This window comes from Balaenoptera physalus (genome assembly GCF_965194825.1).
Source record: "Balaenoptera physalus genome assembly, chromosome: 13".
Lineage (NCBI taxonomy): Eukaryota > Metazoa > Chordata > Mammalia > Artiodactyla > Balaenopteridae > Balaenoptera > Balaenoptera physalus.
Genome location: NC_138892.1, coordinates 26,101,006 through 26,124,084, shown reverse-complemented (window position 1 = coordinate 26,124,084; position 23,079 = coordinate 26,101,006). Strand labels below are relative to the sequence as shown.

Sequence of the window (23,079 nt, the reverse complement as noted above, 5' to 3'; positions counted from 1 at the left end):
ACGGGCTTCAGTAGTTGTGGCTCGCAGGCTGTAGAGCGCAGGCTCAGTAGTTGTGGCTCATGGGCTTAGTTGCTCCATGGCATGTGGGATCTTCCCGGACCAGGGCTCGAACCTGTGTGCCCTGCATTGGCAGGCGGATTCTTAACCACTGCGCCACCAGGGAAGCCCTGGGTTCTTTTTTTAGTTGTTAAGTACATTTTCATAGGTGATGATATCCTATTAAGGAGTACACAGGGTGTCTGCTTGTTTCATTTTCTGTGATTGTAGCAGCCACTGCTGAGCATTGCCTAAATAATTTCATTCCTTCTTTCTTTATTAGCCACAAATCTATAAAGAGAAAACCCCTCAACTGTTTGGTTCCTGAAATACAGTTCATACAGGAAAGGCAGGAAAGATGCATGATTCTCTCCCTTATTTAACAGATTTCAAAATTACAATTTGGTTTCCTAGCATCTTTGAGGGGGGTGTGTGTGTGTGGCAAAAAACACAGAACATAAAATTTACCTCCTTGATTGTCTTTAAGTATACAATACAGTAGTGTTAACTATGTACACATTGTTGTGCAACAGATCTCTAGAAATTTTTCATCTTACAAAACTGAAACTCTGTGCCCATAGAACAATACTCCCCCTTCCTCTCTACCCTCAACCCCCAGCAACCACCATTCTACTTTCTAAGTGATACCTCCTATAAATGGAATCATGTAGGACTTGTCTTTTTGCAACTGGCTTAAGTTTCATCCACGTTGTAGCATGTGACAGGATTTCCTTTTTTAAGGCTGAATAATATTCCACTGTGTGTACACATCACATTTCTTTATCCATTCATCTTTTGATGGGTGTTTTTGGTTGCTTCTACTTCTTGGCTATTGCAAATAAGGCTGCAATGAACATGGGAGCTCAAATATCTCTTCTAGATCCTGTTTTCAATTCCCTGGGATATATACCCAGAAGTGTGTGTGTGTGTATGTGTGTGCATGTGTACACATATATACACACATATCACATATGCTGGATCATATAGTAATTCTTTTTTTTTTTTTTGAGGAAGCTCCACAGTTTTCCATAATGGCTGCACCATGTTACATTTCTACCAACAATGCAGAAGAGTTCCAATTTTTCCACGTCTTCACCAACACTTGTTATTTTCTGTTTTTTTATTGATAGTGGCCATCCTAATGGGTATAAGCTGATATCTTACTGTGGCTTTGATTTGCATTTCCCTGATGATGAATGATGTTGAGTATCTTCTTCTATGCTTGAGGCCATTTGTATTTCTTCTTTGGAGCAATGTTAATTCAAATCCTTTGCTCCTTAAAAAAATTTTTCTTGTTGTTCTTGGTGGTGGTGGTGACTTGTAGGATTTCTTATATATTGTGGATATTAACCCCTTATCAGATATATGGTTTGCAGATATTTTCTCCCATTCTGTAGGTTGCCTTCTCACTGTTGTACTTTGCTGTGCAGAAGTTTCTAAGTTTGATATAGTCCCATATTTGTCTATTTTTGCTTTTGTTGCCTCTGCTTTTGGTGTCATGCCCATGAAATTATTGCCAAATCCAATGTCATGAAGCTTTTCCCATAAGTTTTCTTCTAGGAGTTTTATAGTTTTCTGTCTTATGTGTATAGGTTTTTAATTGATTTTGAGTGATTTTTATATTTGATGTAAGGGTTCAACTTCATTCCTTTGCTTGTGGATATCCAGTTTTCCCAACACAATTTGCTGAAGAACTATCCTTTACCCATAGGGTATCCTTGGCATCCTTGTTTAAGATCATTTGACCATATACTTGAGAGTTTACTTTTGGAGTTCTCTGTTCTGTTGCATTGGTCACCATACTCTTTTGATTACTGCAGCCCTGTAATAAAATTTGAAATTGGGAAATGTGAGGCCTCTAGCTTTGTTTGAAGCCATCTGGGCTTTTCTTTATTGGGAGATTTTTATTACTTATCAAATGTTCTTGATAGTTATAGGTCCATTCATATTTTTTATTTCTTCAAGATTCAGTTTTGGTAGGTTGTGTTTCTAGGAATTTATCCATCTAGTTTGTTGGCATGTAATTGTTGGCATTATAATGACTCTTAAAATCCTTTATATTTCTGTGGCATCAGTTGTAATGTCTCCCTTTCATTGCTGATTTTTGTTGTCTTTTATTTTTTTCTTAGTCTAGCTAAGGGTTTGCTAATCTTGTTGATCTTTTAAAAAAAACAACTCTTGGGACTTCCCTGGTGGTCCAGTGGGTAAGACTCCACGCTCCCAATGCAGGGGCCGTTGTGAGAGAACTAGATCCTACATGCATGCCGCAATTAAGTCCACATGCCGCAACTAAGAGTCCACATGCCACAACTAAGAAGCCCTCATGCCACAACGAAGATCCCATGTGCTGCAACTAAGATCCAGTGCAGCCAAAATAAATAAATAAATAAATATTTAAAAAATGTTTTAAAAAAACCTCTGAGTTTCACTGATTTTTTTTCTATTCTTTATTTCATTTATTTCTGCTCTAATCAACTCCTTCCTTCCTTCTGCTAACTTTGGGTTTGGTTTGTTCTTCTTCTATTTTCTTGAGGTGTAAATACTGATAGGGAAGGACTTACTATTGCCATTTTGTTGTTTTCTGTGTGTCTTGTTATTTTGTTCCTTTTTTCCTCTCTTGCTGCCTTACTTTGTGTTTTATTTTTTGTAGTGACTTAGATTACTTTCTCATTTTTTTGTATGTATCTTCTATAGGTATTTTGTGTTTACCATGTCCTTAGCACTTTTAAAGTATCATTATGAACTCATGGATTTAAATATGTTCTTATGTTTCAATCTATTACAGCTACTATTCTAATTAATTACCAAGTTCTCTTATCTCTGGCAAGTAGAAACTTCTTCAGATTGATGCTTGAGTCCTTGAGACACAACCCAGTGATTTTTGTTAGCTTTCTTCCTTCTGGTGTGAGAAGATGTCTCTATACTTACCTTGAAAGTATGTTTCCTGCCCTAGACCTACAACCAGCCATTTCTCTAGGGAGACCTTCCCTAGGGTTTTTTGCTTGTTCAAACCTCAGCTCTATCACTTCCTAGCTAGCTATATTGGGCAAGTTGCTTAGCATCTATAAACCTCAGTTTACTCATTTGTAACACAGGGCTAATAATATTACCTACCTCAAGGGACTTTGTGAGGATTAAAAAAGAGAAGGCACAAAAAATACTTAACCCAGTGCTAGTATATCATAAGTTCTCAATAAATGTTAGTTTGATAAATTACTTCTTAATAACAGAAGAGGCATATGCCTTCTTGAATAAAGTTTTCACAGATTATTTTGATTTCCTATCCTGTGCTTCTAGGTGAATGAATCTTACTACATCTTTGATCCTACATACTTTTCTTAGAATGCCGTCATTTGTTTGCTTGCTTGTTTTTATTTTGTTTTATTTGTTTTGGTGGAGTACATTATTGAGGCATTCTTTTTCCCAAAAATGCATTTTGGAAATAAAATTTCCCTCTTGATTACCTAGACATAGAGTTCTAAGTTCAAAATGATTTTTCCATATAACTTAGGAAGCATTGGTACATTGACCTCTAATATCTAATATAGTTCATAAGAATCTTCCTGCCAATCTGATACTTATTCCTTTGCAAGAGATGTTTTTTTCAGATATTTCTCTTTCTCTTTAAAGTTCTGAAATTTCATGAGGATTTATCTTGGGCTTTTTTTGGTTGCTCCTTGTTGGAATTCAACACTGTCTTTATGGAGATGGGTCATTCTTAGTTATAGAAATTGTTCTTTCAATAATTTTCCCACTCCATTTTCTGTTTCTTCTTTTCAGAATCTGGATATAAGGTAAATACTGGCCCTTCTGGATTGATCTGTCGTATCTCTTAACTTTACTTGCATATTTTCCATTTTCACCTTTATGGTTTACATTCTGAGCCACTTTTTCACCTTTATGTACCAGTTCACTAATTCGTTTCTTATTTGGGTACAGTATATTGAGTTTTGATACAGACTTTTTTCCCCAGTTCAATGCTAATATTTTTGATTTCAAGGACTCTTTCTTGATTTCTGATTGCTCCTTTTTCGTAACATCCTGTTCTGATTTTTGTCATTAACTTAATATTATTACAAAGCCAAAAAAAAAAAAAAAAGCCAAAGAGATATGCAGAATCCATTCAGATAATATTGCCTTGCTCATGTGAACAAAAATATTGCCAGAAATCTTTATTCTATCTTCAGCAATCTAATCTGCTGTTTAGCTCATCCATTTATTTTTCTTCTTTTAAATTTAGTCCATTGAACACATGTACTTGGTTCAAAGACTCATAAAGATCTGCCTCTGGACCCAATTTCCAACTCCCTAAAACAGCTGGGAATTGTTTCAACTCTTTAGCTCCTTATCTTATATTCACTACCATATCTAAAAATTACATGCTTATATTATTTCTAGATTTTTCAGATTTTAGGCATTATCTGACTTCCCAACACAGAAGACAAGGATTTAGCTTTTTTGCAACACACACACACACACACACACACACACACACACACACACACTTCTGTCCCATTCTCCAATATAGTTTACTGAATTTTTTGGTACGTATCCATGTAAGGGCCAGTTTATGCTTACAACTTCTCAAGAACTTACTTCTCTCCCCTGGATACAGGGAATTTTGGAGATCTGAGGGTCTAAAATTACCTAATTGTTTTAAACAAGGCTTATTTATTTTTTATCAAATATTGTGAATAATACATACTAAAGTCTAAGTCTAGGGCTTCCCTGGTGGTGCAGTGGTTAAGAATCCGCCTGCCAGTGCAGTGGACACAGGTTCGAGCCCTGGTCCAGGAAGATCCCACATGCCATGGAGCAACTAAGCCCGTGCGCCACAACTACTGGGCCTGCGCTCTAGATCCCGTGAGCCATAACTACGGAGCCTGCGAGCCACAACTACTGAAGCCTGTGTGCCTAGAGCCCGTGCTCCGCAACGAGAAGCCACTACAATGAGAAGCCTGCACACCGCAATGAAGAGTAGCCCCCGCTCACTCCAACCAGAGAAAGCCCATGCACAGCAATGAAGACCCAACGCAGCCAAAAATAAATAAATAAATACATTTATTAAAAAAAAAAAATAAAGTCTAAGTCTATTTAATCTTAAGAATGTACAACCAAGCTTAAGAAATATAATACTATCTGTAACAGATTTTCTTAAAAAATGGCTGCAAAAAAATTCTGGTTCCCTATACTCTTCCAGAATTTTGCCATTCCCCGTCAAGAGGAATAGTTTATTTCCCCCTGAACTTGGGAGGCCTTTGTGTCTGCCTCAATAAATAAAATTATATGCAAGCAATGCTGCTTGGTTTCTGAGTGCTGTGGTCTGGATGTGTCTCCCCAAAGTTCATGCTGAAATCCTAACCCCCAAAGGTGATGGTATTAGTAGGTGGGGCCTTTGAGAGATACTTAAGTCATAAGGGCGGACCCTCATGAATGGCAGTAGTGCCTTTTAAAACAGGCTCCAGAGAGATCCTTAGCCCTTTCCACCACGGGAGGACACTGCAGGAAGTCAGCAGTCTGCAACACGCAAGCTGGCCTTTACAAGAACCTCACTGACCATGTTGGCTCCCTGATCTTGAACTTCCAGCCTCCAGAACTGTGAGGAAGCAAATGTCTGTTGTTTATGAGCCACCCAGTTTATGGTATTTTATTATGAATATGACGAAATCATATGGCTACAAAATGACACAGCTAGAATTTAAACTCAGCTCTGCCTCTCTGGCTTCCACTGGCTCTCTATATCAACACTTGCCCCAAAAGCCACGTGGAAATTACCCTTCATTTCTCGCAAAATGGAGCCCATGTCTGTAGCTGAGTAGTTTTTTCAGCTTTCTTCCTGCCCATAGAAGTTTGAAGGTCCAAAAGCCTTTATACTTTGCACTGTTCTGTATCTTTTAGCCCAAGATGACACAATTGTTTTAACTTCTTGCAGTTTCTTATGTATCAATTTATAAAGCAACCCCATTAGACAAAAGGCATACAAACCAGCAAATCTTGTCAAGATAAGCCTTTGTCTCTACTGGGCTTCTAGTGAGGCTGCCGAGATACATCCTTTTCTAAAAATGGCTACAACATTTCTGGTTCCACATACTCTTTTAGGAGTTCGCCACTTCTGCACAGAGCTTTGTGACATCTTTGATGAAGAAATCAGAGCTAATACGTAAGCCTTCTGGTTTTAGCCTCACCTGAAGTCCCAGCAGACAGCCACTACGTGTCTTCCAGACACATGCGTGAGTGATTCCAAAGATTCCAACCCCTGCCCATTGAGCTGAGCCAGCTGTGGCTGCATGGATCAGATAAGCTGTCCCTGCCAAGCTCTGTCCTCATTGTAGATTAGAGCACAATACATTTTGTTGTTTTAAACCACTACTTTTTGGGGTGGTTTGTTACAAAGCAATAGAGAATTGGAGCACCACGTATACTTTGGTAGCCCCTTGTATGTCCTACCCTGTTTGCATCCTGCTCCTACTTCTCCGGAAGTAGTACCGGCTGTTTTCTTGCTCTTACAATGCTAACATTAACATTTTTGTATGCCTCATGATACACACATAAGAGTTTCTCTAGGGCAAATAACAGATACGTGCATGTTAAACTTTACTATATAATGTAAAATGACTGGAGATGATCGTTATCAACTGACACTGCCACCATCAATGTACAAGCGTTGCTCCATACACTCTACACTTGGTATTGCCAAACTTGGCGCAAATCAGGTTGCTTCTCAGATTTACTCACTGAAGCTAAGTCTGCTGAGTTGATCACAACTAATATTTTTTCCAGCTTTCAAAATTTTGTGGCTCTCATTTCTCTCACAGTATTTTTGTGTATATGAGATAATGCCTTTAAAAAATCCTTGGCTGTGCTTCAATGTAGTTTTAGGAAGGGGTTTGAATCAAATGTATGTGTTGAAGGCATAGTCTTTCACCATGGATTGATTTTTAAGATTTCACCAAGTTTTTTTAAATTTCTAAATGTTGTTTCTGCTTGCTTTAAAATGTTTGGTCATCTTTGTTGTTCCTGTTTCCTGCTTACTTTTTGATTCCATTTTTTTCTTCTTAAGACGTATCATGTGCAGTTATAATCATGTACAGACAATTTCAATATCTAACATTATCATTCAGGGTCCATATATATTGCTTATTGCTGGCTCATTCAAGTGGCTTGTTTCCTTGTGAGTTTGATAATTTTGTGAGCTCATATTTGGTTGAGCTTAATCTGTGACAGTTGAGGTTCTAAATTAGAGTTCAGCAAACTACACCCCAAGGGCTAAGTCCAGTTCACTACCTGATTTTGTAAATGTTTTATTGTACCACTGCCATGCTCACTCATTTATGTATAGTCTATACAACTGCTTTTGCACAACAGCAGAGTAGTTGCTTCAGACATGGTAAGGTCCTCAAAGTCAAAATACTGACCTTCTGGCCCTTTACAGAAAAGTGTGCAAAACTCTGATCTAAGTTATGAATGTTTTCTCCAGAGATTTTTATTTGCTTCTGCCAGGACCAGGGAAGGTTCGTGACCTGCGACAACCTTAGCTTCTTTGAGAACTCATGCCACTTCTTGTGAGCCCAGCAATAGATCAAAGGCCTTCAGAGTATCTATTCCACAATACTGCTAGAAGCAGCAATACATTATCTTCTTTGATTATACTGTTCTGATTTCAAGAATGGTATGGATATTCTTTCATTTAACGGGTCAATCTTTCAACCTAAGAGGCACAAGTCCTTCTATGGAACTTTTCTTGTATTATTTAATAATTTCCTTACTTCAAGTCTTTTGTTTTCTCTTAGATTCTTACTATTAAAATGTTAGCCATCCTGCTCTGATTCTCTAATTTTGTCTTTTCTCATTTTCTATTTCTTTGTCTTTTGGTTATACAGTCGACCCTTGAACAATACGGGTTTGAACTGTGTGGGTCCACTTACATGCAGATTTTTTTCAATAAATACATACTATAGTACTACAGGATTTGCAGTTGGTTGTATGCCTAACACCTGTGTTGTTCAAGGGTCAATTGTACTTTCAGGGTGAGTTCCTCAACAATTTTATCTTCCAACCCTTCTAATGAACTGCTTTGGCTATCATTTTAAATTTCCAGAAAATATGCTCCAAATTTTCCTTTTCCTTTTCAAAGCATCCTGTTTTCATTTAATGAATACATCTTTCTTTCAAAATATTAATTATATTTGGTGGTGAGTACTTTTCTGATCACTGCATTGTTATCTGCCCCCACTCATCAGATTATATCTGATCTCTTATGTATTAGAAATTTTCCTCAAATATCTAATGATCCTGGTTCTATGTTCATATTTAATAGTAGGCGCTAGAAAGCTGAATGGAAACCTCATGACATATATGACTTGGAAATACTGGGATTCACTGAAGAGTGATAAAATGGCAAGTAGTCTTCTTATCAAGGCACAACCAAAAGCGAGTGTCTGGAGATCTTTTCTCTGGGGCCGATTAGTTTCTCCAAAGAAAAAAATCCTGGCAGAGAAGCCTATACCCAGTGGCCAGCATTCTGGGAACATGCTTAGGGCACCCATATTCAATGCAGACTTTCATTTAATCCGTATTTTCAACACTATCTAATCCAAGCCTTCTGTTATCCCTGGTATCCTATAAATCCTATGATCTTCTGGTTTAGTTTCTCAAGGTTATTAACCTCTGGCCTCCTGCTTGAAAAGGTTGAAGGATTGAAAGTGGTCACCTGGGGACTTCTCTGGCGGTCCAGTGGTTAAGATTCCGCGTTTCCACTGTAGGGGACATGGGTGTGATCCCTGGTAGGGAGAGCTAAGACCCTGCATGCCGTGGCCAAAAAAAGAAAAAAAAAAAGAAACTGGTCACCTAACTTAAGTAAGCATAGAGAAAGATAGTTCAATGATTCTGTAAACAGATTTGCAACCAATCCTTTTTTTATGCCCCAAGCACCATCTCTGAAAATGAGCACTTGGATCCTTCAGGTACTGAACACTGTTTCTGGACATTGGTATACTGGCTTCTTCTCAATGTACCACCTTTTGCAGGCATTCAGTTTCCTTGGTTCTGGCTCTGTTAAGTCAGTCTTTCTTCACCTGCATTTTGTTTTCCAAAAACTTATTCAACTCTCTTATCCTTTGATTTCTTCTCTCCTGTTTCATTTGTCATTGTGTGGTTACACTTTACTGAGATTTCAGGAGAGAAAGATTTTTAAGGACTAGTCAAACTGCAATATTTGGTTGCAAGTCTTCAAACTGAATTGTAAATCATCCTAAAATACTGGGATATGGAAAATGTTTTCCATACTCTTCCCTTCCTGAAAGTACTTTAATAAATCTTACCAGAGATTTCTTAACAATGGAACAAACAAACAAAAGGATGACCAAACACTGAAGAAACAGGACTCTGAAATCAAATATATTGGCAGAAAACAGAAATTTGTAATGCACGTCATATTTTAATATAGTTTTAAAAAACACTTCCAAATATAACTATAATCAGGAAAAATACCTGAAACATGTATCTTAATTAACCATTAGTAGATTATTTAAAAGAATTTTTTCTTGAATCCCTGGCTTACTTCACTGGGTTTATAAAGATATAAACCTACTGATTTTTCCATCTAAGTATTTTGTACTAAATGTAGTTTTCCCAGCTGATAATTATAAATAAACCTGTTGACAAAAATCATGTTTTAAATAGGGAAAAATGCTTCCCTTAATAAGCTGATAAAGACTGTAAATTGATACTTTAAAACTTCTTATTTACTATAAAGTAACTATTAGTAAAATCCATACCCTTCCCCCAAATTCTGCTTCTCTTCTATTGCAAAAATCTTCATAAAAAATGTACTCTGAGTGCAATAAAATCTCCATATTTAAAACAAAAAAACAACAAATAGACATACCAAAATAATTCATCATGAAATTATAGCAAAGAAATATTTAACAGTATTAGGTTTTGCTAAGGAAAACATTACTGTGGAAGACATCCAAGGAGCCTAAAATGCTTCTGCTGTGGTAGTAACAAGGCAGAGCTTCAGGCTGACGCTCATACTATTGTTAAAACAGCCCTTCCCCGCTTTACAGTGAAAAATCAGTGCATATTCCTTTATATACTAAAAAACTGAAGTCTTAAAAAGTTATCAATTGCTTTAAAATAATTGTCTAACTCACCCTGAAAACACAGATTGGCTACAATAAATCCATTATTTCACAAAGTAGGTATTTCTAATGACCTAAAAGAAATTGTCTAAAACCCATAGAAGGGTCACGAAACTATAAATGTGGTCAGAAAAGAGGGAGAGATGACAGATGCTTTCTGTGGAATGGAAAAGCAACAATTTTAATATCTATTTTGAAATACTGAAACATTTGGGGCTCAATCAGTCTCTGCTACTTTCATAACACAGTAAACCAAAAATATTAAAACATGAACCCTCTTATTCTCAAAAACAATTTTCTGCTACACACATAAATAAAAAGTGCTTATAACTAATAATATACAACACTAAAAAGATCACAAATGGCCTATGTCTCATTGCCAGCAATGAGAGTGATATATGCTAATGGTGCCATGATATTTACAAAAGACAAAAAAAACCTATATTCACTTATTATTTCCTACAGTTCTAATGTTATCATTATACCACTGAGCATAAAATAATCTTCTTTTGACACGTAATTAAAACAAACAGATTATAATACAGAAGAGTAAAATGCAAGAAAATACTCCTTAGGGGTTTCTGACCATTAAGTGTTTGTAGTAGTTCATAATGAAGTTAAACATGAATAGAACACAATTCTGGGAAAAAAAGAGAGACTTATTTATTTGTTTTATAAAATAAAAGGAGATATCTTAGTCAAGAGGTGACGGCTCTAGGTGTCATTTCAGCCAAGAGTAAGTTCATACTATTTTTTACTCACTCAAATAAGACAGGAAGGGAAATTCTAATTCCTGCTACCTGCCCAGTCACTTCAAAAATTCTTCTTAAGGAAGATAAAAATATCTTGGTTTTTGGTTACTCTTTAAAGTAAAAACTTCCAGATGCCCTGGAAGCAATGAGTTCAATTTGGTGTCTTCTTGTGTTCTAGTAAGAAAGAACAATCAGTTTAAACTGAGATCTCAGCTTTCAAATGCTGTGACCAATTATTTGTGAGTTATAATCTGCAGGTTCCATTTTTAAAATATGTGGGATGACACTGTCAATTCGTACATTGCCAATGAGACCTTTGAAAAACAATTCTTCGGTGATGGTAGCGTTCATCAACCTCAAAGCTGGCAATCTGAGTAGTAGTCTGGACAACCTCAAAAGACAAAAGGAAGGGGGAACAAGGTTGTAAATCAAAGAGTGATTTAGTAGAAAGATATAAGTAATTTCTGCATGAATACTGTTTGTGGCCTAATTTAATAAAGATCTAGTTTTCAGAACTTAAAATAAAACCTTTAATATTCTCAAGCCTTAGAGTGTATGACAATCACCTGGATATATATGCAGTCTGTCAGACTTCATTGGAAAGCCTTGCTCTTAACTGCTATGCTGTGCTACCTCCAGTTGGTTGTATGGACCATGGAACTAAGTTATTAAACCGTGGATCAAGTTATAAATTTAAAAGCTTAGGAACTCATTCGAGGTTATAAGAACAGCAATGTTTTATGTTATCAGGATACATGAGGCTCAATGATTACAGTTTTCTTGGTTTTGCTTTTCAAAAAAGTACTGGGAATACTAAAATAGGCAATAGTTGTTATTATTGGGAAGAGCATAAATTATGGAATCAAAACCATTAGATTCAAATCCTGATTCAATTACCCCTTAGCTATGTGAATGCGTGTAAGCCACCACTCCCTGTCTCTTTCACAGTGTTGTGACAATCAACAAAATGATCCTTGCCAGTTTCTGTGCTAGTGAGGTTCTTAAAGGCAGGACAATGTCTTGTGTGAAAGTACATTATAAGCTGAAAACTGCTATCTAAAGATAATGTATTATTTTAAAATAACTAGGAATGTAAGAAACTAAGAAAGAGTTCCAGAGGTCAAAGAACCTGGAACCTAATCGAACAGAGATCAGCAAGCAGCTGTACGTCAAAAAGGAAGAACATTTAAAATACTGTATTTATTTGTATAATGAGGTATAAGACAACTTTTGAAACTTTAAAAAATTGAAAAAAAATCATAAAAAAACCAACACTAAAAGAACCACCTTTCTGAAAAGTTGGTGGCACATTTATCCTTCCTCTTTTCTAAGGCCTTCCACTCTAACACTTGAGAACAAGAGAAACCAGCGGCCCCAGAATTAAGTAACCTTTCTGTAGCCATGCACTCTGCTGCTCAAACTACTCATTACCTGTCTGTTCCCACCAGCTGAGCTATATACACAGAATTGGTAGGATGCGGCATAGGAAAACTGGTTAGATAAACTACAGCTGATTTTCATGATGGACCTCACTTATGAACATGTTATTTAACATATGTAAAAAATTATTATATGCAAAATATAATAAGTTATGAAGTTTGAAGTATGTTAAATTAATAATACTAGTAAACACATTTAAATAGCCCTTACTATGAAAAAGGCACTGCTCTAAGCTCTTTGACTATATATTAACTGATTTAATCCTTATACTAATTATAAAAGGTGGGTACTATTATCTCCATTTTACAGGTAAAGAAACTGAAACAGAAGTTAAATAACTTGCCCAAAGCCATACAGCTAGTAAGTGACAGGGTCAGGCGTCAAACCCACGTACTCTGGCTCTGATAGACAAATGCTTAGTTACTCAAAAATTGAGTTTATTTTATTAAAAAAGTGATTTTTTTTCTGAAAGGACAATGGTAAGAAATACCTTGTTAGAAATATCATAAGCCAAATTTCAAAATTAATTATCAAATCGTCTAATGGTGTTTTATTATTCATCCATTTTTCATCCCTTTTACTAATAAAATCCATTATTTCAACTGAAGAAAGAGTTTGGGTGTGAGAGTCAGCCTACCTGGCTCTGCTGTTTATTGTGTGACTTTGAGCGAGTTACTTAACCTCTCTGTGCTAAAGTCTCCTTACATAAAATATTACACATAAAGTACTTACAACAATACACTACCACTTTTAATAGCATTAACTATTTCAAAGGTCAAAGTTGACTAAATTTAATTACACTTGGAATGGAAAATAATGAAATAGATTCACAAAAATTTTTAAGATGAATTTAATTAAACAGTATTTAACTTCTAGATACCTGTAGGTGTCATCTGGATATGTTTTGGTTATGTAATCTTGGAATTCCACATAAGCCTTTTCCTGAAATTTCTCAATCTGTTGCATGTTTTCTAGGCCTGGATGATCTGAAACATTAAGGAATATATTGTTACTTTAGTTCTGAATACTCATTTAATAAGGCACCAAGTGGAGATGAAAGGGGGTGGGAAAAATAATTCAGTCAAAAAAAAGCGCCCCATCATATGTGTTGCTCTTTCATTCCACAAATAATATATTTAATAACCCAACCACTAAACACCAGGCATTGTACTTTAAACCCTTAAAACTATTTTATCTCATACATGTATTCTAACACCTAATAAAAATTGAAAGAGGGAAGAGATATGGGAATATATGTATACGTATAACTGATTCACTTTGTTATAAAGCAGAAACTAACACACCATTGTAAAGCAATTATACTCCAGTAAAGATGTTAAAAAAATAATAATAAATAAATATAGCTGCAAAAAAAAACAATCTGCATGTCTCCACTAGCTGTCATTATCTATATTGTGACACTGAACACCATGTTATAATTTATCTCTTTAGTTTGTGCACCCCACGGACTGGGAGTTCCAGGCCAGCAAACCAGTAAATAAAACCATACTTGCTTCGTGGTAAAAAAAAAAAAAAAAAAATTGAAACCACTGGGTTCAAATAAAATAAATAGGTTTTTCTATTCCAAAAGTGATGGAAGGGGTTTTGATCAGTTTGCTTTCAACAGAAACAAAAAATGACTTAGCTTAGTTAAAAGTATTTTTTTTAACATCTTTATTGGAGTATAATTGCTTTACAATGGTGTGTCAGTTTCTGCTTTATAACAAAGTGAATCAGCTATATGTATACATATATCCCCATATCTCCTCCCTCTTGCATCTCCCTCCCACCCTCCCTATCCCACCCCTCTAGGTGGTCACAAAGCACCCAGCTGATCTCCCTGTGTTATGAGGCTGCTTCCCACTAGCTATTTTACATTTGGTAGTATATATAAGTCCATGCCACTCTCTCACTTCGTCCCAGCTTACCCTTCCCCCTCCCTGTGTCCTCAAGTCCACTCTCTATGTCTGCGTCTTTATTCCTGTCCTGCCCCTAGGTTCTTCAGAACCTTTTTTTTTTTAGATTTCATATATATGTGTTAGCATACAGTATTGAAAGTATTTTTAACCAATGAAATATCTGCAGATTATATTCTTTAAAATTTAATTAAAATAATAATATATATTTTAACTGAAGTATAAATGACATACATTATATCTGTTTAAGGTATACAAGATAATGATTTGACATTTGTATACACTGCAAAATGATCACCACAATAGTCTAGTTACCATCTGTTACCATTCAAAGTTGCAAAAATTTTTTTTCTTATGATGAGAACGTTTAAGATTTACTTTCTAGCAAATTTCAAGTTTATAATATAGTGACTATTGTCAGCAAGCTGTAAATTACATCACTGTGACGTATTTATTTTATAACTGGAAGTTTGTACCTCCTGATCCTCCTTCACCCATTTCACCCACCCCTCATGAAGATTATATTCTATATATATATATATATATATATATATATATTTTTTTTTTTTTTAATTAATTTATTTATTTATGGCTGTGTTGGGTCTTCGTTTCTGTGCGAGGACTTTCTCTAGTTGCGGCGAGCGGGGGCCACTCTTCATCGCGGTGCACGGGCCTCTCACTATCGCGGCCTCTCTTGTTGCGGAGCACAGGCTCCAGACGCGCAGGCTCAGTAATTGTGGCTCACGGGCCCACTTGCTCTGCAGCATGTGGGATCTTCCCAGACCAGGGCTCGAACCCGTGTGCCCTGCATTGGCAGGCAGATTCTCAACCACTGTGCCACCAGGGAAGCCCCTATATTTTTTTAGTAAGAAAACCTTCCTTTCACCATGGTTAGGTTAAAAAAATACTTATAAAATTATGAAACTCTGAACATCATCTCTATCAGAAGAATAATATACCAACATGAAATAACCTATATTTCACTAAAATGGAAATGTTAAAAGAATTTCATAAAACTTATGCCTAAAATATGGAAAGTGTTGCCCTGACTGAAGAGAATAAAAAAAGTGGCAAGAGAAATAGAATACTTACTAAAACAAAATTATATTATAATTCTATTGTTGAATCTATGTTCTTTCAATTTTAACGAAAATGAAGGTGGCAAATTGGTTGTGATAAAAATGGTGATACATGTTATTAACTTATCTGAACATTAGGAGAAATAGTACAAAAAAGCTTTAATTATCTTACTGATATCATTGAAGGTAAGAAGCAGTTTTCCTCAGATAATTTTATTATGATACACAGTAACAGAAATACATACCAAAATGAAAAAATACAGAGCCTAAGAGAACAGCCAATTTTTCATGTTCTAAAATTGATTGTTAGCTTTACTGTCATTTTACTATACATGAAAACTAGAAACTGGCAGAAAGATAAGAGATCCATTTTTCTATTTGTTGGAAACTCTAATAAGATGTTTGGAAATTTAACCCATTAACAAAGCAATCCTCATCTCTCTTTTTTGCCTTTTAATGATGCCTAGCAAAATATATCTAAACATTCAAGTGTTGAACAGGACTAAAAGTCTATGATGTCATTTCACTGACTTCTTCAATTTTCCTTTTCATACCCAGATGTCTAACAACCATAAATTTCACCAATTTAAAGTATACAATTCAATAGTTTTTTTAGTATATTCACAGAGTTGTGCAAGCATCACTGCAATCTAATTTTAGAACATTTTTGTTCACCCCAAAAGAAACTGTACCCATTAGCAGTCACTCTCCATTCTCCCCTCTCCTTTGTCCCTGGTAGCCACTAATCTCTCTACAGATTTGCCTATTCTAGACACTTCAGATAAATGGAATCATATAATATGTGGTCTTTTGTGACTGACTTCTTTCACTTGCATACTGTTTTCAAGGTTCATCCATGGTGGCATGTATCAGAATTTCATTACTTTTTATGGCTGAATGATACACCATTGTATCTATATATTATATTTTGCTTATTCATTTGTTTGATGGGACACTTGGGTTGTTGCCACTTTGCATCAATGTACAGTCCCAACAGCAATGTATGAGGGTTCTAATTTCTCCACATCCTCAAACACTGCATTTTAAATAAGAAGTAAATGTTTATATACCTGGACTGAAGAGTACTATTGCCTTCAGGTAGGCATATTCATATCCATCAATGCAGAGTTTTACCATGCTGTTACAAAACTCCTGTAGTTTGAAGATGTGTTCCATCAATAATTTTCTTCTTTCTGTTGACATTTTATCTTTAATTAAAAACAAAGAAACAAACAAAAGCTTCTAATTTTCAGCAAAAATGCATGACTATTTTTATCCAACATATTTCTTTCTAATTTCCAGCTCTGTATATAACCAATTTTTTAAATGTTTAAAATTCAGTATCTCTGCAAGTTTAAATGAAATTAATTAATGATCTTCAGATGTTGTTCAAGAAAAAACAAAACAGGCTGTTAATATAAAAAACCCTAAATGTAATGTTTCCTTTCAAGATGTACCTTTGAGAATATAAGCTATAAAGACTAGAAAACTGGCCAACCAACCAAAGTACAAAAGACTCAAATTCTGGTAACAGGATTTTATTTAAGCTTATATTGGTTGAAAAAAATAAGCAAAACCATCTAGATTTTTAAGTTACCCGTACTACTACAACAAAAACAGTTAGCAAAAATTACTGCCAAGACCAAAGAAAATCTGAGTAAAATAAAATTTTATAACTTTTAAAATTTATTGTGCTTATATAGTACTGCCTTCTGGTAGATCTACTGTTCATGAGATTTTAAGGTTATTTCTCTGCACTTAAATAAGAGGAGGAAGCAGATATTTTAAAAATAATGTAAAACAATGGGAAATGGAATATGCAAAGGAAGTAAATGTAATTCTCAACTTATAAATTATTCCTGAACTCAAAAAAGTAGTTCTTCCCACTTGAGGATGGGGCACCTTCTTGGTTAGTCACAAGCCATTCTGAAGCTAAACATTTATAAATCAGTGCCTACTTGCCTGTCTCCTCAAATGAATGGGAGTTGTAATCACCTTGGCATCAAGAAAAGGAAAAAGACTTAGGATTGTTCTGTGACTCTTTAGTACTGTTTAAGTGAGAGAATACATCCTGATGAATTGATTAAAAAAAAAAGTTTAGCCTATCTTGGGATTCAAAGGGCTACAATGAAGAAAGGCAGTTTAAACACTGGTGGGGGGGACTTCCCTGGTGGTGCAGTGGTTAAGAATCCGCCAGCCAATGCAGGGGACACCGGTTTGATCTCTGGTCCGGGAAGATCCCACATGCCGCCGAGCAACTAAGCCCGTGTGCCACAACTACTGAGCCTGCGCTCTAGAGCCCACAAGCCACAACTACTGAGCCCGCATGCCTGGAGCCCGTGCTCCACAGCAGGAGAAGCCACCGCAATGAGAAGAGCGTGCACCTCAACAAAGAGTAGCCCCTGCTTGCCGCAACTAGAGAAAGCCCACGCACAGCAACGGAGACCCAACGCAGCACCCCCCACCAAAAAAAAAAAAAAAAAAAACAAACTGGTGGGAAGTATACATTTATAAATATTTGATCATCTCTATATAACTTACCCTGGATTCTTTGGTATGTATATCCAAGTACAAAAAATTCACGAGGCCTGATCAGAAATAGCACTTAAATACGCTTGTTTCAGTTTTGTTGTGCTCTCATTTAAAACTATTTTTGGGTGATTAAAGAATGAATTTATCAAAATGTAAAAATTATCTAAAGTAAAAAGGATGTTGGTATCTTTTAATATCTAACTCTAAACATAATACTATAAAACTGACGTCCCCTCTCATATCTTAGAAAAGGAAATAAATAAGGTGCTTTTTACCTTGTTGAAGGCTACTGTGAAGACAATTGACAAATGTCGCTAATATAGCTGCTACGTTCATCACTTGCCAGCACTGGGCAAGACCAAGAGTAAAAAGTTCATTCCAGTAGGCTTTCACCAATAATATACTGTTTTCTTGCCTATAAAAACAAAATAAACAAATATCAAATATTAAAATATATTTTATAAAACTTTACAATTGACTCACATATTTAAAGATACAATGTTACTGAACTAAAATTATTCTAAATGGCCAACTGGGAATGGAGTTGATCAATTCTTTATTTTGTATACCTGACTTTAGTTGATAAGGTTTAGAAATTTAATTAGCTAGTTCGTTAATCAATCAGCCAGTTTATAAGAACAGTTGCAAGTAGTATTTCAAACCAAAAGTTGGGGCTTTAAGCCCACATTTCATGGAAACAGATGGAGTAAATGTGTTTAAAAAAAAATTAAAAGCAAAAGCATACATTTAAAAACCTTCTTAAAAAGGGCAGTTAGAATTATCTGATGACAGATAACCAACCAATTTCCTGGGAGAATTGGTTTATTCTATGTTTCAGATGAGATATAAGTATCCCATAAATGAGACACCAAAGATTTTGCTGGGATTAGCAAAGATAAGAAAGGTCAGAAGGCTTTTCCTGAGTTTTTGAATAAAAAAATCTCAGCAGCTTGAGAAAGTAGAACAAGTACTGGAATAGGAATCAAGCCACCAGGGTTATAAAACCTAGATCCACTGACTGAAATTAGGCAAATAAGAGTCCTGGGTCTCAGGTGCTTAACTATATAAAATACAGAGACACTATATGTCCTATATCTTGCTCAAAGAGTTGTTATGAGACACAAATATAAGAATTATGTGAATAGGCCATGACAATAAAGTATATGCCAGGCACTGTTCTAGGCACTGGAGAAAAAGCAATAAACAAGATGAATAAAGTCTGCCTTCATGAAACAGAAGGGAAACATATTAAAAAAAAATCACTTCAAATATTTTATATAAATATTATACACACACACATATATATATGGTTATACAAACATTAGTTTCTGGTAATGAAAATTCTACATTACTATAAAGTAGGATGATGCATTGGAAAATGGGGTGGGAGTAGAGAGAAGGCCTTTCTGAGGGGCTGACATCTAAGTAGAGAAAGATGGGAAAGAACTTAAACAAAAACAAACAAAAAAACCCTAGAGAACTAGTATTTCAGGAAGAGGGAAGAACAATGGTAAACTTGTTGAGGTGATAACCAGCATGTAGTAGGTGTTCAATAAAAACTGATGACTGAATTACTAAATGCTGCCCTCCCTTCTTGGAATGTGCTTTCCCCAATTTGTTTTACTGGCTAATTCCTATTTATCCCTCAAAATATAACTAAGAGCTCACTTTTTTTTTTTTTTGCTGCGCTGCACAGCATGTGGGATGTGAATTCTCCGATCAGGGATCGAACCTGTGCCCCCTGCAATGGAAGCGCAGAGCCTTAACCACTGGACTGCCAGGGAAGTCCCAGAGCTCACTTTTTTAACTGAAACATTCTCTTACCACATTCTTCTCCCCAAGATAGTTAATCACACCCCTTCAGTGCCATAAATATACTCATATTTTATACTTATTTCATGGTATTCTAATTTATTGGTTTAGGAATCTGTCTCCTATACTAGATTAAAACCTCATTGAATGCACAGACTCCTTTATTCATTTCTGTATCTCAGTGAACAGCACAGTAGACAGCATATAAAATGAATCTGCAAATGATTTTTCATTGTGGGGGATACAGAACAGGCAGAAGTGAGAACTCACGACCATTTTCCAATTAAGCAATCTTTAAACCAAGAACTATATATTTTATTATAAACAAGATAACAAAAGAATGAGATTTCTTTTCCCTTTCTCTAAAGAGATTTAAGGTGCTAAGAACATCCTATAGGAAATATGTACATCCTGATAAAAGGCACTTAAACATTTTTCTTCTTAATAAATCTTTAAAATTAGGATAATCCATAGGATAATCAGCATGTTTAACATAAATCATTCATGAAGTTAAGAACCATAGCCACCTTTACAACATTACATTTTATTTAAGAATTGAATATATTCAAACAAATGCTAATATTGTCAACTTCAGAGTATAGAAAGTAATTTTTCTCACTGGGAATTATTCAGGTGAAATTTTATCTCCAAGCTGATCTCTCATTTCCATTCAGTATCTGAGAAGAATTACTTGCCATAAGAAATTGGCTATCAAAATCTATTTGAAAGTAAAGTTTAAATGAAGAGAAAATCATTATTTTTAAACTCCACATAGGGCTTCCCTGGTGGCGCAGTGGTTAAGAATCCACCTGCCAATGCAGGGGACATGGGTTCGAGCCCTGGTCAGGGAAGATCCCACATGCCATGGAGCAACTAAGCCCGTCTGCCACAACTACTGAGCCTGCGCTCTAGAGCCCGCAAGCCACAACTACTGAAGCCTGCATGCCACAACTACTGAAGCCCACACTCCACAACAAAGAGTAGCCCCTGCCCCCCGCAACTAGAGAAAGCCTGTGTGCAGCAACAAAGACCCAACACAGCCAAAAAATAAATAAATTTTTAAAAAATCTCCATATAAAAATGATTAAAATTTCAATCTTGGGAATTCCCTGGTGGTCCAGTGGTTAGGACTCCGTGTTCTCACTGCCAAGGGCCCGGGTTCAATCCCTGGTCGGGGAACTAAGATCCTGCAAGCTGTGTGGCCAAAAAAAGAAAAAAAAGAAAAAGATTCAATTTCAAACTAAATCAAATGAACTAAGAGATAACAAGATACTATTTTCATTTATCAGAAAAGATGGATAAAATCCAGTATTGAGGAGGGTGTGAGGAAATAAGCATTCATTCCCATTCATTGCTTGTATGAGCATAAACTGACTGAATAGTTTTTTGGAGGACAATTTGGTAGTACCTGCCAAAAAACTATAATGTATATACCCTCTTAGACTCAACAATTCCACTTGTAAGAAGCTATTTTGTAGAAATACTAATACAAGTAGGAAAAAATATATATACAATGCTATAACGCTTATTGTAGCTTTGGATATAACACGACCACCAGCAAAACACTAGCAACAACCGAAATGTTTACTAATAGGGGATAAGTAAATTATAATAAATCCGTAAAATGGAATACTTAGGTAGCCATTAAGAAGAATAGGAGAACATACACGCTGATATAAGACGTCCATTATATAAGTGTAAAAAGAAAGGCAAAGAATAGTATGTGTTAAGTGTTTGTGTATTTGATTGAATGTGGCATGGAAAAGATCTGGTAGGAAACCAAACTTTAACAGTGGGGTTAGTTACCTCTGGAGAGTAAAGTTTTACTTTATATTTCTATACTTCAGTATTACTTTAACATTTTACAAACATGAGAAAAAGCTTAAAAGCAAACATGATGGAAAAGTCTGAAGTAATACGGTTTTCACCTTAACCTCTGATCCTGAAGTTTAAAAGAGGAAACAGCTAACCAAGTTAATCAACCAGTGAACAAAGGACAGGGAAAAGAACAGAGCCAACTGATTAAAAAAGTCAAAGTTTTTAATGGCCTGTGCTACAGCTCTTAGTAAGAAAATACATTGGCATTGTTGAGGAAGACTCAGAAAAAACGTTAACGAGTATCAGTGCAAAGGATGAGTACCCCTAAGGAAAAAAGATGAAAAGTGGCAATTGAGGAATTAACCACCATATTATTTTGTTTCCAAAGGAAAAGTGAAAGAGCTAAACGCAGAGATCAATTATAGAAAGATATCTATTTACCTCTTTTTTAAGATTTTTTTTTTGATGTGGACCATTTTTTTATTATTTTTTTTATTTTTTAAATTTTATTAGGGGCATGGAACTCTGCACATAGCAGAATTGAAGGATATTAAATAAACAAAACTGGCCAGAGGGGAGGATTCTTTTTTTTTTTTTAATTAATTAATTAATTTATTTATTTTTGGCTGTGCTGGGTCTTCGTTTCTGTGCGAGGGCTTTCTCCAGTTGCGGCGAGCAGGGGCCACTCTTCATTGTGGTGCACGGGCCTCTCACTGTCGCGGCCTCTCCTGTTGCGGAGCACAGGCTCCAGACGCGCAGGCTCAGTAGTTGTGGCTCACGGGCCTAGCCGCTCCACAGCATGTGGGATCTTCCCGGACTGGGGCACGAACCCACGTCCCCTGCATTGGCAGGCGGATTCTTAACCACTGCGCCACCAGGGAAGCCCTGATGTGGACCATTTTTAAAGTCTTTATTGAATTTGTTACAGTATTGCTTCTGTTTTATGTTTTAGTTTTTTGGCCACGAGGCATGTGAGATCTTAGCTCCCGGCCCAGGGATCAAACCTGCACCCCCTGCATTGGAAGGCAAAGTCTTAACCACTGGACCTCCAGGGAAGTCCCTCTATTTACACTTTTTATCCAAAACATAAAATCCTTGTAGTGTAGTTAGCTACATTGTTCAAGTATGTTTCTTCAAAGTTCATTCAGAAAGAAAAACAGCAAGTCTCCTTTAAAAATAAGGTTCCTAAGAGTATGAAGGAAAATGAGCATTTACTATCTACTTTGTCAGCAGCACTGTGTTGAAGGAGTTTACACCGATCAGCTCCCTTAAGTAGCATGACCTGCAAGGAAGCATTTCTGTTAATTTACAGATGTAGAAGTGGAGCCTCAGTTAAGTAACAGAGCTAGCAAATGAATAAATCCAGAATTTGAACCGAGGTGGTCAAAGTCTAGGCTTTTTAAAAATAAATCATTACAAATTTTAGCAAGTAAAATGCTAAAGTCAAATTTCTCAGCAGAGACCTCCTCCATTCAAGGCTAATATCTGTGGTGTAAGGGCATGTGTGCTGCCAGTTTTTTCTTGTTAGGGAAAACAAACAAATGACTACTGT

The 23,079-nt window shown here is 35.9% G+C and overlaps 1 protein-coding gene across 8 annotated transcripts in view; it reads right to left on the bottom strand.

The window, feature by feature from the left end:
• Positions 1–9,452: 9,452 nt before the first annotated feature.
• Positions 9,453–23,079, bottom strand: part of NR2C1 (nuclear receptor subfamily 2 group C member 1) — a 45,056-nt gene continuing 31,429 nt past the window's right edge. For 2 of the 8 annotated variants that reach the window (XM_082418992.1, XM_082418998.1), the window contains 5 exons: positions 22,750–22,809; positions 18,173–18,312; positions 16,436–16,573; positions 13,251–13,356; positions 9,453–11,321 (listed from right to left, as the gene is read on the bottom strand). In XM_082418992.1, the coding sequence (XP_082275118.1) occupies positions 11,147–11,321; positions 13,251–13,356; positions 16,436–16,573; positions 18,173–18,312; positions 22,750–22,809 (619 nt within the window). In that variant the 3' untranslated portion in view covers positions 9,453–11,146. The remainder of the gene's footprint in view (positions 11,322–13,250; positions 13,357–16,435; positions 16,574–18,172; positions 18,313–22,749; positions 22,810–23,079) is intronic. The other 6 variants (XM_082418994.1, XM_082418995.1, XM_082418993.1 and 3 more) reach the window with 5 other exon arrangements.